The 19411-nt window shown below is 38.8% G+C and overlaps 1 protein-coding gene across 7 annotated transcripts in view; it reads left to right on the top strand.

Moving 5' to 3' along the window:
- tmod2 (tropomodulin 2) overlaps positions 1–19411 on the top strand; it is a 76748-nt gene that overhangs the window by 34830 nt on the left and 22507 nt on the right. For 5 of the 7 annotated variants that reach the window (XM_043677378.1, XM_043677383.1, XM_043677379.1 and 2 more), the window contains one exon: positions 11567–11590. The exons of the other annotated variants lie outside the window; for them this stretch is intronic. In XM_043677378.1, the coding sequence (XP_043533313.1) occupies positions 11567–11590 (24 nt within the window). The remainder of the gene's footprint in view (positions 1–11566; positions 11591–19411) is intronic. 7 annotated transcript variants of the gene reach the window in all.

Raw genomic sequence — 19411 nt, 5'->3', positions numbered from 1 at the left:
TAAAAAATTATAAACGTACCTTCAACTTTCCAGCAGAAGATGAAACCACAATTGAACACCACAGATTTGTTTAATTACTTCTTAAAAACGTCATTATGACATTGAAGCATTTCATTAGAGGATTATTAGTGTCTATGTTCAGCATATTTGGTAACTGAAAATCATTTGTTCTTTTTATGACAACACTTTAATTAAATATTAAAATTTTTTTTGACCATTTTAAAACAGACTTCTAAGGTTCAGTACTTCCCAATGTTAGTGATTGTGTGAGTTGAAAAGGTTGCCCGCCATCTTCAGTAAGATTGTGTATTAAGTGGAAAGCATGCATTCTTTAGGGCGGTCAGCATTCAAAGAAATCCCTTGAAGTTGCACCAATATGTGGTTTGATTTCAGGAAGGGTGAAGTTAACGAGAAACATTTTGCAATAATAGAAATTGTGTAGTCTCGGCCGATTGTCAAATATTTTTAAAATGTAAAGTTTCAATTACAATGTAATACCCATGTGAGAGGCCTTGAACCATTCCTAGCAGGCATCAGAAATGCTAATTACAGTATTTAAACATATTGCCGTTGAGGAGAAATGTTTTTAAAATTGCATAATAGGATATGGTGTGGTTACCATCCGTATACATTTTTTTGTCCTCTGACAAGGAGTACTAGCGTGAGTTGGAGGCATGTATTTAGCCCCAAGATGAGCTTATGCAGAAGTAACTTTAACCTCATTAGATGATGATAGAAGTGGGAAATGCCAAAACATAGCCATATTAAATGCACACTTAATACTAATTAATCTCTGATTCTAAGTAATTCTTCTTGACAGCTTCACAGTGCTGGCATTTCCAAATAGCACCGGGGCCAAATATTAAAATATTTTCCTCAGTTTTAAATAATATTGAGAGTAAGCTCCCCATGAAAATAGTCAGTTTTTTGATAGTTTGTACACAAGTAGGTTTTTTAAAGGCTGAGCTGTCAGATCCCAAAAGTGGGAAATAACATTCCCAAATGCTTAAAAAATCAAAAGCTCTGTCATTATAAAGCTGCTGTGTGGAATTAGATCTGAACTCCATTTGTTTTGATTTTGAGCACTTAATTGAGTTCTTGAAACCAATCAGTTGTCTAGAATGGAAAATCCCCAAGTTTGAAATAGTCTTTACTGAGCAGCAATATAAAGCTTATGTTTTTACATAATATTTGGTTCCTGAAAAGAGGTGCAGTGTTTTTACTCTCATTATCTTGATTTCTAAGTGTAGATTTTTACAAAAATATGAACATATCTAAAGACCGCAATTTCTTGAAACTTGGCACACCTTGCCAATTACATTACATAAATAATATTTAGAACATAGAACATTATAGTGCAGTACAGATCCTTTGGTCCTCGATGTTGTGCTGACCGGTGTAACCAATCTGAAGCCCATCTCACCTAACTATTCCATTCTCATCCATATGCTTATCCAATTACCATTTAAATGCCCTTAAAGTTGGTGAGTCTACTACTGTTGCATGCAGTGTGTTCCACACCCCTACTATGATTAACCAAACTACCTCTGACCTGTATCTAATAAAGTCTATATTTAGTATAAATACTTTGCAAAACATCAAAGCTTAAAGGCGGAATAACTCTGCAATTGACTCAAAGGTCTATCTTTTTTAAACCGAGTTATACTTGTATTTTTCACCACCCACATCTGACTCCAAACTAAATTCCAATAATATTGAGCCACAAAGGACTTTTGTTTGAATGGAATTCTTTTTTTTATATCTAGTATATGAGCACAAAGAGTTTATTATAATTACTTTTCTTGCTATTTCTAATCCTTTCGTTGGTCTATTATTCCTGAAATAATCTTCAGACATGAAAGCATTGATAATGATCTCGGTAGAGACAGGTAGCTATTTTAAACAGTAAAAGATATCCAAAGTGAGTTATTTCCTAGCAAAATGAAGCAACATGATTCTACAGTTAGGTAAGAATTTTTACTATGAGAGTCGAACAGAAGAAATACTGAATACTGTTTTGGTATCACCTTTACTCAAAAACCCAAAGACAATATTAGTTAAACATGAATTAATTAGCAAGTTGTTGATTTTTAAACTATAAATTACCCATTAAATGGCAAATACAACTAAGATCTCACTAATTTGCTCAACAGTCCGCTCAGCACATCAGTCGTCAAGCTCAGTCGCAAAATTCTTCGGAACTCAATCTCCTCAAAAAATGTAGCTCCTCTATTAGGAACTGGTTGGTTTTGCACTTTACAGCAGCATGCGACCTATCTGAGTTCCACAGGCATAATCTACACTAAAAACGGCCATGCATGCAGGACTTCCTCAACTCAGTTTGGAAGGCATTGTTAATTTAAAGTAACAGACATGATTGGACCAACTGCATTTTTGTATGCTCTCAGATGATGGACCACTCTCTCTTTTGATACCTACTCGACCACTAAATTCATCAATTCCTACTGAGCTTTGAAGGCAGTCTGTGCCCTTTCTATATGCTTAAACCAGTTTGTCTCCCAGGGAGTTTTGATTTCTAATCTCAATCAATTTTTGTTTCCTTAGCCATTGAAAGGGTGAGTTTCCATTCTCTGCTTTAATTCTTTTTCTCTTTTCAATTAGTCTGTCTCAAAAAAAAGTCTCAACTGTGGAATCCAACACGATAGAATTGGAATGAAATTTAAAAATGCTTAATCATGGCACTTAACTGACTTGCTCTCAAGTTTATGGGTACCCTGAAGACTTCCATATGAGTAAAGCTACCAAAGCAATATCCTGCACCATGCAAGAGCAAGTCAGTTCTCTTTTGATACATGGCATCTGCGACAAAAACCAGGCTGTTTCCTTCAAAGATTTGCATTGAATTAAAAATGCATCTTTTGTAAGCAATCGAGCATACTCTTAGTATCTTTTCTGGACCATTATATAGAACAGTATAGCACATGGAAACAGGCCCATCAGCCCACCATGTCTGTGCTGACCATGGTACCATTCTAACTAACCCCATCTGCCTGTAGATGGTCCATATCCTGCTCTTCCCTGCCTGTTCATGTGCCTAGCTAAATGTCTCTCAAACTTTTCTGTTGTGTTTGCTTCTACCACTTTGCCGTGCATTCCAGACACCTACCACTCTCTGTATAAAAGAAAAATCACTTGCCTTACACATTTTCTTTAAACATTTCTCCTCTCACTTTAAATCTATGTTGCTTAGTATTTGATATTTCCACACTTGGAATAGTCCTCCTAAAAAAGCATTTCATAATTTTATAAACTTTTTATCAGGCCAACCCTCAACCTCAACTCTAGCAAAAACAAAATTCCAAGTTGGTCCAACCTATTCTTATAACTAATTACATTATGTAAGGCCTGTTTGTCCACTCTGAAATCTGAAGAGATTGGAACAAACTTGTGAAAATGAAAAAACAAATTTGACATGGCTATACATTCACTGTTGTGCACTGGATTCTTCAGACAGGATTCCATATTATTATCCTTTAACTGATAAATATTCTTTTATAAAGCATCAGAGAGTTAAGTGCTGAAATACAGCAATCCTGATGTAAATCTTGCCTTTTGAAATTGCAGCTGGCAAATGGTTTAAATCCTTTATCAATCATATAAATATCACATAAATATCAAGCTGATGAAGTGTCCATTTTGCATGAATATTGAGGCCACATATAATTAAGGGTCTGAACACCCCTCTCATTCTTCAGTGAATTGAAATTATTTGTCTCTATTAAGGTCAGTGGGTTCTGTCTAATTTGTTTTGCGAAGATAATCTATAACCAGTGCCATGAAATAGAAGAGAAGTACTTCAACCAGATTTGCAAACTGTGCTCAGGAAAAGACTAGTTATCTAGCCTCAATGGGCTATCATGTTTAGTACATTCACAATGCAGGCTTCCATACGTGTGGAAAAATGATCTAATACCATGGCCAAAGGGACTAATATAAAATTTGTTCTGAATTTGAGATTCCCTCCACAAGGTTTAGTTCCTAATCTGTTGTAACAATTTAATCCTTTAATTCTTGTTTGAATCAAGTGAATTTGCACTGTACACTTTCCAAGATTAATACATTGTATTGAGATTTCCTGAGAGATGCCCAAAACTGAATGCAATACTGCAGATGAGACATGCTCAATTGAAGCATCACTTAGTCACTTTTGAATTCCGACCTCCTTGAGATAAAAACCAGCATACTCTGAACCCTTTTCATTGCCAGCAAATCCGAGATTGAGTACAAGGATGCACAAATCTCTTTGCTCCAGCACAGCACCTAGTCACTCACTGTTAAGAAAATACTTTGATTGTATTTTTCAAACATAATCATTAATTGTGTATTCAAAAACCTGAGGCCCTTTATAGATTTCTAGAGGATTCCTCTCCATTGTCTCTTTCATTCTCAACTCCAAGTATGTGGGTGTTTATCACTGAAATTGAAATGAGGGTTAGCTGCTTTCCTCTGTTCTGCTAGCTACCAGGTTAAACTTTGTCTAAAGGACACCCTTGCCCTAGCCATTAACTCTATCATTTCCATGGTTTTCTACTATCTTCAGTCATATTCTCTTTAAGCTCAGCTTGTTTATTCTCTCTAAATTGCAGACCACTTGACTTGCATCTTAGCTACCATGCTAGCCAATATTGTTAATTGATCTCTCTCAAGTGATGTACCCTCTTCTCAAATTCTGCATGTTACCACCTCTCTCATAAAACTAGTTCTTGACCCTGCTAGTGTTGTAAACTGTTGCTCAATCTCCAAGTGGGGAGGCAATAGCTTAGTGGTAGAATTGTTGCACTGTCAATCCAGAGACCTAGATAATGTTCTGGGGACCCAGATTCAAATCCTATGATGAAATACAAATTCAGTGAAAATCTGGAATTCAGAGACTAACAATGATCATGAATCCATTGTCGATTGTCAGAAAAACCCATCTAGTCCACTAATGCCTTTTAGGGAAGGAAAATTCCATCTCTACCTGATCTGGTGCACATGTGACTCCAGACCATAGCAATGTGATTGACTCTTAACTCTCTGGGCATTTAAAGGTGAGTAATAAATGCTGACCCAGGCAGAGATGCCCACATCCTGTGAATAAATGTGGCACAGTGGTTAGCACTGCTGCCTCACAGCGCCAGAGACTCTGGTTCAATTCCCACCTCAGGCGACTCTGTGTGGAGTTTGCACATTCTCCCTGTGTCTGCGTGGGTTTCCTCCGTGTGCTCTGGTTTCCTCCCGCAATCCAAAAATTAGGTGAATTGGCCATGCTGAATTGCCCATAGTGTTAGGTGAAGGGGTAAACGTAGGGGAATGGGTCTGGGTGGGTTGCCCTTCAGCGGGTTGGTCTGGAATTGTTGGGCCGAAGGGCCTGTTTCCACACTGTAAGTAATCTAATCTAATCTCAAGTGAATGTGCTGTCACCTTCCAAGACCCAAACTTTGAATTGGACTGAATTTTGTTTTGTTCCACAATGCTAAAACCTCTCTTCTCAAATTCATTTAGTAGAGGCAAGACCTAAGTCAAGTGATGTTGGGTTGAAATAGGTGGTCCTATAATGACTGTCATTTCATATAAACCTGTTAGACTCTAATGCGGTGTTGTGTGAAATTTGACTTTGTCTATCCCAGTCCAACACCGGCACCTCCTCATTACTATGTTATGGCTAGAGTAATATGGTCAGAACTTCATCGGATTCAAATATACACCAACATTGCAAACAATTTGGTTTGGCATCTGGCAATTGGCATCCAGAATGGAATCTTGCTTACGGGCAGCACAGTGGTTAGCACTGCTGCCTCACAACGCCAGAGACCCAGGTTCAATTCCCGCCTCAGGCGACTGACTGTGTGGAGTTTGCACATTCTCCCCGTGTCTGCGTGAGTTTCCTCCCACAGTCCAAAAGTGTGCAGGTTAGGTGAATTGGCCATGCTTTAATGCCTGTAGAGTTAGTGTAAATGTAGGGGAATGGGTGTGGGTGCGTTGCACTTTGGCGGGTCGGTGTGGACTTGTTGGGCCGAAGGGCCTGTTTCCACACTAAGTAATCTAAACAGTTTTTGGTCAAACCTGAAGGTAATGGCTTGGGCTCTTATCACTTGGTTGGAGGAAATTCTTGATTATCTAATCTGATTGAGGAACAAATCTGACAACCTAGAGATAGTTCCTGAAGAAGGGCTTATGCCTGAAATGTCGATTCTCCTGTTCCTTGGATGCTGCCTGACCTGCTGCGCTTTTCCAGCAACACATTTTCAGCTCTGATCTCCAGCATCTGCAGCCCTCACATTCTGCTCAACCTAGAGATAGTGCCAATATAGAGCTGAGTGCTGTCTATATAACAATGGAAACTGATAGTTTCTTTTTTGAATGGTATTGCCTCAGGTAATATATCATTGAGCAATAGGAGGGGTTTAGGTATGAATCCTTCTCATTCATGAGAAGTTGTGGTAAGACCAACTCTTACTCATAATTTGCTGGTTTATAATTGGATTATCCCAAAGGAACTAGTGAGTGATAAGCAATAAGTGCTGGAGCAGGATTGAGCGGCCAATCTTGTATGACTGCAGATTGAAAGGATAAGGAAACATTTTTACATCGGTTATTACCTGTGGTTTCCTCAGTTTTCCCTTCAATAGCCCTTCAAAACATTTTTTAAATTGAAAATTCAGTAAATTATTCTGCTTGATGTATTTTTAAGTTTCCTTAGTATTTTCTCCTTTTCTTTTAGCTGTGAAAGCAGTCCTCCTCTAATATAATACCTTTCTCCCATTAATAATCTTGTATTTATTGGGTTGGCATACCACTTGCCTTCTCTTAATCAGTAAAAGATTTTACCTTAGACAGTGATTAAGCACATATGTCTTTGCCCCTTTTGTAACTTGTCTCCTTTTCTCCCTGACTTCCTAGCCTATCTTAATGCAGGAACTAAATTTGATTATCTTACTATAGTTTCTACTTGCCTTAATGCTTCATACAAGAAGAGATATTGTGCTATGCTAACTGCTGTGTCTCTTCAGATGTTGCCAGACCTGAGTTTTTCTAGCAATTTGTTTTTGTTTCTGATTTCCAGAATCTGCAGTGCTTTAGGTTTATTTTGTTTTGGAAATTGTGTTTATCCTAGATAAGGTGGCATGTCCTTACTTGGTTTCATCCCACAATGCAAAATAGCTCTCTTTGCCATATATGTACAGCTGAAAAAGAAATTAGTTATGAAGTCTCTAACTACAGGAATGCTGGCAAGTGAATGAAGTATCTATAGCTAACATTTTAAAGCTGCATGATTCCTGCTTGTTTACCCCGCCCTGTTTTGCACTTTTATTGGTGGTCAAAATGGGTGGTTACAAAGTTAATCCACATATTTAAATTTTCATTTCTGTTAACTTAATTAATATGCATTTGCAGCACTCCCTCCTTTTTGTGTCAGTTTTTTTTATTTCATGCGATTTGGGCATTGCTGACAGGGCCAGCATGTATTGTCCATCCTTGGTTGCCCTTGAGAAGGTGGTGGTGAGCCCCCGCCTTGAACTGCAATAGTTCGTTTGTCAATGGACCTACAATACCATAAGTGATTTATACCATAAAAACTTTGACCTGGTGACATGAAGGAATGGTGATCTGTTTCTTGATCAGGATTGAATGTGGCTTGGAGAGAAACTTGCAGGTGGTAATGTTAGTGTTTGCTGCCCTTGTCCTTCTAGGTGGTTATGTTCAGGGGTTTTGAATATGCATTCTAAGGAGCCTTAGTGAATTTTTGCAGTGTATCTTGTAAGTGGCATACGCTGCTGCTGCTACTGTGTGTTGATGGTGCAGTGAGTGAATGTTTGTAGATGTAGTGCCAATTAAGTGGGCTGCTTTTTCCTGGAAGGTATTAAGGTTCTTGACTATTGTTGGAGCTGCAACCATCCAGGCAAGTGGAGAATATTCCATCACACTCCAGACTTCTGCTTTGTAGATGGTGTTCAGGTTTTAGAGAGTCAGGTGCAATGCTCTTTCTTTTCTGCTGTGCAGTCTTCTGAGACTTGAGTGGAAGCTGTGCATTGGCATGTTAATTGGCATGTTTCCCAGCTGCGCAGCTTACAGGAAATGTTGCTGAGGTGATGAGTTAGTCACTAAAGGGTTCCTAGCCTCTGATGTACTCTTGTAGTCACAGTATATAATAGCTAATCATTCAGTTTTTGTTCAGTGGTAATACTCAGAATGCTAATTTGACTGATTTGCTGTGGTACTAAATTCCACCGGCTCGTCACCTTTCTGGGTGAAGAAATTTCTCCTCATCTCTGACCTAAATATTTATTCTACATCCTTAGATGAAGACCCTGGGTTCTGGACTCCCCAATATTTGGAACAGCCTTCCTGCATGTATTCTGTCTAATTCCTGTTAGAATTTTATAGGTTTGAGTGTGATTCCTCTTCACTTTTCTGAACTCCAGTGAATAAAATTCTTACAGATTCAATCTCTATTCATATTCCAGTCCCATCGTAGCAGTAATCAGTCTAGTAAATCTTTGCTGCACTCCTTCTGTAGCAACAATATCCTTCCTCAGACCAAAACTTCGCACACCTTTAGGTGTGACGTTTCTATGGTGCTGAATAATTCCTGCAAGCCATCTCTGCACCTGTACTTGAATCCTCTCACAGTGAAGACCAACTTACTATTTGCTACCATCACTCCTTGTATGCTTAACCTTCAGCAATTGGAGAAGATCATCAGAGAACTGGAAGGGAGAAGAGGACAGGTTGGGGTTGAGCTACAGAGATGAATGGAAAAGAGATGGGGCAGTGGGGGTGGATTGGGAAGAAGGCTTCCTGGCACTTGCGCTTGACATCACACACAGACTTTGTGAAAATGTGTTGTGTTTTGAACTGTGCGCATGCACATTCGTAATTGCCCACAGTTTGTGTCAACAAACACCTGCCTTCAGAAAAATACCTGTTTATTTCTACTTTTTGGTTTCTGTCTGCCAGTCAGTTTTCTGACCATCTCCATACACTACCCCATGCACTTCAATTTTACACATTACTCTCTTTTGTGAAACTGTTGTCTAAAGTCTTAAGGTTCAAATAAACCATATGCATTGACTCAGTGTTATCAACTCAAATAGTTGCATCCTTGAAGAATTCCAGTAGATTTGTCAAGCATGATTTCCTTTTCATAAATCCATTCTGACCCTGCTGGGTCTTTCCACTGTTTTTTCAAGTACTGCTTCAATAGCTGAGAAGTGGAGAGGAGTGCCGAACATTGTGCGTTAGTCAATGAACTTCTGACCTTATGATGGAGGGAAGGTTATTGGTGAAGCAACTGAAGATGGTTGGGCAGAGGAACTAGAGCTTTTCTTGCACAGTGGTACATCTCTTCCTCTGAGCTAGGAACTCCCATCTGCTCCAGAGTGTGTTATAACATCTCTGAACAGGTTGATTAGGAAAGCTTTCTACCCTGAGGAACTCCTGGAACTGAAATGACTGACCTCCAACAGCAATAACTATCCTCCTTTTGTGCACTGTATAACACCAATCAGTGGAAAGTTTGCCCTAATTTCCATTGATTCCTGTTTTGCTAGAGTTCTTTCATGCCATATCTGATGAAATGAGGCCTTAATACCAAGGGTTAGAGTGTCTCAACTCACCAGTGGAATTCAGCTCCTTTATTCATGTTTGAGCTAAGGCAGTAATGAGGTCCAAAGCTGAGTGGCTCTGCTAGAACCTGAAATCAGCATTCGTGAGCAGTTTTTTTGCTAAACAAGTGCCACTTAATAGCACTGTTGACAACATCTTCTATATCTTCACAAGTCTGGATTATTGAGGTGGTAATTGACCAGATTGGATTGATCCTGTTTTCTGTTGGAGGTGTTAAACCAAGCATATAAATCTCTGTTCAAATGTAAAAGATTACAAGAACAGTGGGGTTTTTTTCCTGATGTCCTAGCTGGCTCCTAAAATCTGAACTTATGCCATCATTCTGCTGTGAGCAATTTAGCTGCAGTAGTTAACTATGTAACAGTGACTACCTTCCAAAATTATTGATTAATTGTTAAGTAGCTTGGAGTGTTCGAAAACAGATACTTTTCTAAAATGAGCCTGATATTTGTTCAGGTGATTCCTTATTATTTTGTTCTTTCACATGATGTGGTGCTGGTCATTCACTTATTCGTAGCTAATAGAATCCCTAGTGTGGAAACAGGCCGTTTGACCCAATAAGTCCACACCCACACTCCAAAGAGTAACCCACCTAGACCCATTCTCCTATCCTATTACTCTGCATTTACCCCTGACTCATGTTTCTAACCAACATATCCCTGAATAATGTGGGCAATTTAGCATGGCCAATTCACCTAACCTGCACGTCTTTGAATTTTGGGAGGAAACCCATGCAGTCACTGGGAAAATGTGCAAACTCCACATAGACAGTCACCCAAGGCCGGAATCAAACCTGGATCCTTGGTGTTGTGAGACTGCAGTGCTAACCACTGAGCCATCGTGCTACCCCAACTGTTCTTAAGATTCACTGTACAAATATGGATGAGAAACCCCATCTGTTGAAGGAAAGACCATCATTTTCCCGTTTTTAGTATCCAGCTTGATTTCTTACCTGCATTGTCATATGTATGGTTTATCCTAAATGTTGTTTAGGATTCCTCTTGAAGATTTATTTTTGGCATTTCCAAATTTGTACTTGTGCTTTCCTGTTTTGGCTCCTCTAGCCGTGTTTTGGATGTCACCTTGCTATTTTAATTCCATAGGTTTGACCTCTTGTTGCTGTTTACTATGGATAAAAAATTTCGGTTTTCCCAGTGTTCTTTCATTTCTCAATCAAAATGACATGGAATATTTCTTGTAAAGCATCAGATTTATAGGCGTGTTATGTGTGATGATGATCAAATACCTAATTTTTGAGTTAAGTCACCATTGGGGGAAAAAAACAGGTGGTTATTTGTGGTGTTTAGCAAACTGACTTTACCAGTGTGAGTAAAACTTTCCCATTTAATTATTTTGGATTAGAGTAAGCCATTCAGCCCCTCAAGCTTGTTCCATTCAATTAGATCTTGGCTGATCTCTATCTTAATTCACTCTGCCACTGGAATGCAAACTCTGTTATCCAGCAGTCTGTTCTTTTTAACCTACAGTAGTTAGCTAATGGGAAAGAGCATGCTTTTCCTTTGAGTATCAGTACAGCATTTCTCATGTTTTCTTTCTCTGTGGGATAAAGTAACTACATTGCTCAAATAGATTTTCATCGACAGGAAAAAGACCTTCCCTGAATTACAGAAATTGTGTTGTATGTACTAAATAAAGGAGAGCATGTCATGCATGGAACACTTCTTTAGTATGATGCTGTTTGCCTTGGTTAGATTTACATTGTAATATTTTTTTCATGGTTTATGATGGTGAAGCATGAACTGTTAAATGCCAACCTGGTGTTGCATTTAAATTAATGGCTCCTGATTAAAAGTAGCCTTTAATTTGGATACTTTGCATGTCTCTGGAATTGCTGTTGTCTGTTTTTGTTGTTTTGCTGGGTTTCTGTATTTTGCTAACCTGTGCTCTCTGCTGCTCATCCTAATGCCAACCACAGGAGCAGCAGCTGCCACTGCCTCAGGTGAGACTTGCTCAGTAGAAAACTTTGTTTCTGATCATTTCTTTCATAGCTGATGCCATCATCTTTCATTTGTTTGAATGTGATCCAAGTTCCAATTATTGATTGCTTTTGGCAATCATCGGGGTTATTAGTAACACAGTTTAAATAAAAAAAGACCCTTCATTAATATTTTTCTTTAAATCATTTTTATTTAAAATGTGAGGCAAAAATTGCCATGTCTGTGACACTGGTTTTGTTTGAGTGTTGCTGGCTAGCATTTAATGCCCATTACATTGAACTTGGCCATTTCAGAAGGCAGTTGAGGCACCACATTGCTGTGGATCTGGAGTCACAATTGGGCATACTAGGTGAGGATGACAGATTTCTTTCCCTGAAGGACACCAGTGAACCAGATGGGGTTTTTCCCCAACAATGGTCATTAGAAGATTCTTAAATCCAGATTTTTTGAAATCAAGTACTATCTGCCCTGGCAGGATTTGAACCCAGATTCCCAGAACCTGAATGGAGTTTCTGGATTAATACTGTAGCATTAATATCACGAGGCCATTGCCTCCCCTTGGTTTATAGGAGTTGAAAGTCTGAGGTTGCAGTTGAGTAGATTTGGTAGATACTATTCATTAATAAATTTACATAAAACTTTAGATAATGAATGGAATTGTGTTCTCCTGCTATTAGAGTTGCTCAGTGATTCAACTCTAGTTGTTAAGTTTCTCGTAGTGCAGTAAGTTGCCAGTGTGATATATTTTGTCTTTTATTTCCTTATCTCCCCCCCCCCCCCCCCCCCATCCCTGCCATTCTTTTCAGACTTTTTACATGTGGGTTGTTAAGGGTGTGGTACTTTATCGGAATTGTTACTATTACCAATAATCTGGATCTAATTCTGCTGCCTCATTTACTGTTAACCTTCTCCAGACTAGAATGGGAAAATTATTCAGCTGACCCATATGTTTGTAGTTAGAAAGCTGATGGGATTTGGCATGAAATTTGTCTTGTGTCATCAACATAATATGCTAGTGATTTTGAAATGACTCTTAAATTACAAGCTGGAAATGAATTAATATTGGAATATGGGGCAAATGTTTCAGGATTTTTGTGGCTTAATGTAATGGAACCTAATGTGATTTGAAAGAATGTTATCATGGTAATTGTATTTTTGTAGTGTTGGCAAAAACTATTTTTCTTCATGGCTTTTGAGCGCTTATCTCTTTGGCCTTGATTTGATTTGGTTTTAAGATGATAGAATTTTGACTCCCAATCTCAACTGATGGTTATGGTAGAAATTCCTTGAAGGCAAATTACTAGTTGGAAAGTGGTTATGGTGAAAGCTGGAAGTGAGAATTCCTTTCACTGTACACTCTACATTCCTACTTGTCTTTATTTTGCAATTAAATTGATGTTGTTACCAGTTCTTGCCAACTGCTGGAGGGAAAGTTTAAGCTTTTTTGTGAATAATCCTTTTATAACTTTCAAATATTGGAGTTTAGGACCAATACATTCACAATATAAGAACTTAGACTAATTGATGTAATTTTATTTCACTTGAGTGAAATCTTCAAAATGGATTTAAAATCTAGATATTTGGTTAAATTTATAAGATTAATTAGATTTGAGTGTGATAAAAGGGATAATAATGTGTCTCACTGAAAATTTTTAAATAGCAATTTAATATTTTCATGAGCCCTGCTTAATCTGCAAATTCCAGGTCCTTGATGTTACTAATAACTAAAGAAATAAGGAATATTAGTTTTCAACATGCTTTGCTGTTAAACCTCACACCTCTCTAGTTTTCAATCTCTATTTCTTCCTGTAACAAATATCACTAAGAAGGCTTTCCATTCATTTTTTTCTTGACCTATTAGAAGGACAAATATGCTTTCAGTTGATATTTGTATGCATTAATACTTCCCATGGATAGGTGATACCTGCCATTTTTTAAAATATACAACAATTGCAGGGAAAATACCTACAAAAACACACTAAACTCGATGTTAGCCAGTGGTGAAGTGCGAACTGTTGAACTGTCAATGAGGGATTCGGGGAGATAAAAGAAATTAACATAGTTAGTCTCACCCTAGTCAGCCATGGGCCAGGAAAATGATTACTCTTGATCTTCAAATATTTGAGCTGATTGGAATGACAGATTGATGTCTGGTTTATGTCTGCAGAATGACCTTTATTTTGGAGTGCATGTTTGGTTTACATTCCACAGAATATAGCCTGCATTTACTGCACTTTTCCTTTTACAAATGTGATCACATTTGAGCAATATTTAAGTATTAGCTAATTAGTTTTAATGCCAAAATTGATTATTGCAGAAGTGAGCAACAGTTTGGCTTGAGATTGCCAATAACCATGCCTATGCTTTGGAGGAAGAGCAAATATTTTGAAAAACATTTTATAAAATAAATCATACCTGAGGAAGTGTAATAGAATTTTAAAATTCTGAAGTGTTGGAAAGTTGAAGCTGATAAGATGTTTTTTGATCACTTGATTTGGACCATTAATGGTAATTGTAGGGAGACCCCAGTTCAAGTAGAAACTAATTAAGTTACGTTTTAGTATTGTGACATTCAAATTGGCTACTATGAGTTATGATGAAGGGCTTCTGCCCGAAACGTCAACTCTTCTGCTTCTTGGATGCTCCTTGACCTGCTGTGCTTTTCCAGTGCTACCCTTTTCTATTATGACCTATTGACCCACTTTTAACTGCAAACAATTTGAAGGACCTTGAATATGCATTAGGGGTGTGTTGTGGACCAGGCCAGACCCCCTCAAAACATTTGAAGAAAGTAGCCCAGACCCAAATTTGCTACTTGTTTTAAGCAGGTGAATAGCAGATGTTCCAGGAGTGATGCAGCTGGTCAAACCACTTAGTTTTAAACAATTTATTTGCAAGATTACTGAATGAAACACAAACAAAAGAGAACAGAATATGGAATGATTTAATCTGTTTGAAAACCCAATAGACTTTCCCAATTTAATGGTGCTATTCCAAATACTTGCAACAATCCCCATAAACACCCGTTGGCAAAAAAGGTAAAGTCAAACACTGTCTTACAGGAGAGAGCGAGAGAGAGATGGCAGAGAGATTCAGCATGAAACACCTTCCATGTGGTTGTTTGTTGGACCAGCAGCCTCAAAACTGACTGCTTTTCAGTCAACAGCCAGACTGCTAAAAACCAAGCCAGCCAGAACAGCTGAGCTGGGAGAACTGGCTACTCCCCTTTTCATTATACAAGTGTTTTTTTAAAACTTAAAAGCCTTTTGCCTGAGGCAATATCTATTAGCTATTATCAAACTGGTCCTAAAACCCTTCAAACCTAGACATTTAAGAATTGCTGCTTTTATGACCTCTGTGGAAAAAAAATTGCCAAGGACAATATAACCTTGTTAAAGGAGCAGCATCGTCACAACTCCTTCCAACCCACCCCCCCCCCCTTTTAAAAAAAAAACATCAGTATCCAAAGATGGCTTCATTTTAAAAAAAACCCTAATCTTAGTACACTACAACACATACATTACATTGACAATAATCATGCAAGCATGCACTACTACATTGTTTTAGTCTGTTTTACTCCTGCCACCAAATGCGCTTGTTTCTCATGCAAGTCTCAACAATGCATCAGCAATCACATTTTCTCATCCTCCACATGCTCAACTTTCAATTTTGAATGGCTGTCAATAAGCTCCATATAAACAGTCTGGATTTTTTGTCTTTAAATTTCTCCTAAAACTTCAATGTGTTTGATTGATTGTCTCAGAAACATTGCTGGTAACATAAACATTGAAATGTTGTAATACCAACACCAAGTTCAAAATTTCCTTCTCAACTGTTGAATATTTCTGCTGATGAATGTTCAGTTTCCTAGAGAAGTACCCAATAAGTCTTCCTATTCAACCTCTCCCTATAGCTCAAATCCTCCAACCCTTGCAATGTCCTTATAAACCTTTTCTGAACCCTTTCAAGTTTCACAAAATATTTCCAAAAGGAAGGTGACCAGAAATGCACGCAATATTCTAACAGTGGTCTAACCAATGTCCTGTACAGCCGCAACATGACCTCCCAACCCCTGTACTCCATACTCCAGTCTGAAAAACAACCCTCCACCACTACATTCTGTCCTCTACCTTTGAACCAGTTCTGCATCCAAATGGCGAGCTCTGCCTGTATTCCATGAGATCCATTCTCTCTCTTTTTCTCTCTTTCCCCCTCCCCCCGCCCCATCCCCCACATATTTTGTCACATAGCACTGGCTTCAGCCTTGGTCAGTCACCGCTCCTAATCTCCCTATAATCTCTCTATGCACTGTCATTATCACCTCTTTATTGTTACCTTTGCTTCTGGAGCCATGACTCACCTTCTCTCAGCCTAGTATAAATACCTCCCTATTTCTCCCTTTTTTTAGCTTTGACAAAGGGTCATTTGGACTCACCGTCAGCTCCTTTCTCTCCATACAGATGCTGCCAGACCTCCTGAGATTTTCCAGTATTTTCTCTTTTTTGGTTCAGATTCCAGCATCTGCAGTAATTTGCTTTTATTCCATGAGATCAACCTTGCTCACCAGTCGCCCATGGGGAACCTTGTTGAACGCCTTACTGAAGTCCATATAGATTACATCTACTGCTCTGCCCTCATCAATCCTCTTTGTTACTTCTTCAAAAAACTCAATCAAGTTTGTGAGACATGATTTACATGTACATGTACATCCTGTCCCTCAGGATTCCCTTCAACAACTTGCCCACCACCAGAGTCAGGCTCACTGGTCTATAGTTGCCTGGCTTGTCCTTACCACTTTTCTTAAATAGTGGCACCACCCTAGCCAACCTCCAGTCTTCCGGCAGCTCACCTGTGACTATCGATGATACAAATATCTCAGTAAGAGGTCCAGCAATCACTTCTCTAGCTTCTCACAGAGTTCTAGGGTACACCTGATCAGGTCCTGGGGATTTATCCACTTTTATGCGTTTCAAGACATCCAGCACTTCCTCCTCTGTAATATCAACATTTTTCAAGATGTCACCACCTATTTCTCTTGTTCCTTCCGTGTGACTAAAAATCAGCAGTTCATCTATATGTATGACACAATTAGGTAATCTGGAAATTACCTTATTGGTTCATCTCTGAATTGTGCCTGGTGCATTTTTCATACCAAATGGCAGGACTTTAAATAATTGTCTTCGCTCTTTCAGACTAAGGTACCTGCCAGAACCCTCTGAGCAAGTCTAACTTAAAAATACAAGTTGCTTGTCCCACCTTTTCAATACAGTCTTCCAAAAGCGGAATCAGATCTGTAACGGCATTAACTTTGCGAGAGTCCAGAGTCCTAGAGATGTGCAGCGTGGAAAGAGGGATTAATCTGACATCTAAAAACAGTCAGCCTAATGTCAGTGCTGAGGAAACCTATTGAAAGATTTTTAAAATTAGCCATAATTTGGAAAATCGCAGTTTAATAAGTGAAAGTCAGCAAATCGAAACTTACTTAGCAAATCCCTGGATCAGCTGAGACCTTGGTGAAAACCTCACCTTCTCAGTCTTGCCCTCTGCTGATGACCCTCATGTTAAACTCACCATCAGCCTAATGAGAAAGTAGGAGCATCCCTATTGCTGAGCCAGGGGCCTGGGATCAAGTCCCATCTGCACTGGAAGTGTGTAATAACATCTCTGAACAGATTGATTAGAAAAGAAATGAATAAAGCAGATCCAATCCCTGTCCAACTCCATTTTGATTTAGTCCCTAGCCTCTCACCCTACACCCCCATCCCCATACTTTTGAAGGTTTGCATTGAGTCCGTGGTTAAGAATGCAAATGTAATGTTGTCATCTCGAGAGTTTGAATGTAAAAGCAGTGATCTGCTTCTGAGACTTTATAAAGCTCTGGTTAGGCCCCATTTAGAATACTGTGTCCACCTTTGAGCCCCACACCTCAGGAAGGACATACTGCCACTGGAATGTGTCCAGCAGAGATTCATATAGTTGATTCCTGGAATGGTACACTTAACATATGATGAATGGCTGAGGATCCTGGGATTGTATTCAATAAAGTTTAGAAGGTTGAGGGGAGATCTAATAGAAACTCACAAGATAATGCATGGCTTAGAAAGGGTAGACGCAGGGAAGTTGTTTCCGTCAGGCAGGGAGACTAGGACCGTGGGCACAGTCTTAGAATTAGAGGGGGTCAATTTAAAACGGAAATGAAGAGATGTTTCTTCAGCCAGAGAGTGGTGGGCCTGTGAAATTCATTGCCACGGAGAGCAGTGGGGACCAGGACGTTAAATGTCTTCAAGGCAGAGATAAATTCTTAATTTCACAAGAAATTAAGGGCTAAGGGGAGAGTGCGGGTAAGTCGCATTGAAATGCCTATCAGCCATGATTGAATGGCGGAGTGGACTCGATGGGCCGAACAGCCTTACTTCCATTCCTATGTCTTATGGTCTTTTACATAACTGTCAGGTACCATCTGGTTTTGCTACCATTATTATGACTGAGCTCCAGTCATTGTAACTCACTTTAATTATGGTTAAAGTGAGCATGCATTTAACATGCTCACTTGTTAAATGTGAGCATGCATTCAGTCTCCTTTTGAACCTGTGCCAATGTCAAAGGGTTATACCTATAAAGATGTTGCTTGATCAGAACAGCATCTCCTATACCTACATCATGCATAATTAGGTTAGTACTTCCCAGCTTATTTTCACATATCTCCCCATGCGATAGACCTTTTGATTTTCCTCTGGAAGATAACTCAATAATTTATCCCAATTTTTGACAGTTTTCTCATTGTCCAATTTAATTTGAGCAATGTCCAATTTAGAATCTTCTGAACTTGGTTCTTCCCTCTGTGTTGTCACCAATAACAGTCTCCTTTTGTCTTTCCTTCCTTGTCAAAATACCTTTTGAGCATAATTACAAAACACAGAGATTTCTTTCTGTCTGAAGTCCTAATCAAATAGTTAATCTCACTGGATTTCCTTTCGACTTGATAAGGACCACTAAGCCTGCTTTTAAAGGTTCGCCTATCATTGGAAGTAACACTAACACCTTATCTCTGATAGCAAAATTGTGAGTTCTTAATTTCTTGTCTGCTTCCTATTTCATTATATGCTCTGATACTTTTAAATGCTGTCTAGCCAACTCCCCTGCTCTATTTAATTGTTCCTAAAATTTGACACACAGTCCAAATATGTGGTCCTTTCACTTCATGCCCAAAAACGAATTCAAGTGGACTGGATTTGAATCGATTCATTCGGGACCTCTCTGATTGCAAAAAGTACAAGCGGAATTCCCTTATCCCAATTATCTGGATACTCTTGACCATAAGCCGTCAACGTGGTCTTTAATGTCTGATGTCACCTTTATAGCACTCCCTGTGATTCTGGATGGTCCGCAGTAAATTTGACTTGTTTTATTCCTAAGCTGTCCATAACTTCCTCGAATAATTTTGATGTGCAGTTTAACCCTTGATCTTATTGTATCTCTGCGGGTAGTCCGTATCTCAAAAATTTGAGTAATTCCACTACAATCCTTGTAGTTGTGATATTGTCTAATGGAATGGCCTCTGGAAATCTAGTGGATACATCCATTGTTGTTAACAAATACTGATCCACACTTTTTGTTTTAGGTAGGGGTCGTGCATAATCAATTAAAACTTTTGTAAAAGGTTCATCAAATGCAGGAGTAGATATTAGACTAGATTAGATTAGATTCCCTACAGTGTGAAAACCGGCCCCTTGGCTCAACAAGTCCATACCAACCCTCCGAAGAGTAACCCACCCAGACCTATTCCCTCTGACTAATGCACCTAACACCATGGGCAATTTAGC

The sequence above is a fragment of the Chiloscyllium plagiosum genome, chromosome 36 (genome assembly GCF_004010195.1).
Source record: "Chiloscyllium plagiosum isolate BGI_BamShark_2017 chromosome 36, ASM401019v2, whole genome shotgun sequence".
Taxonomy (NCBI): domain Eukaryota; kingdom Metazoa; phylum Chordata; class Chondrichthyes; order Orectolobiformes; family Hemiscylliidae; genus Chiloscyllium; species Chiloscyllium plagiosum.
Note: the sequence above shows the minus strand (reverse complement) of the source record. Positions and strands in the feature narration are given on the sequence as shown.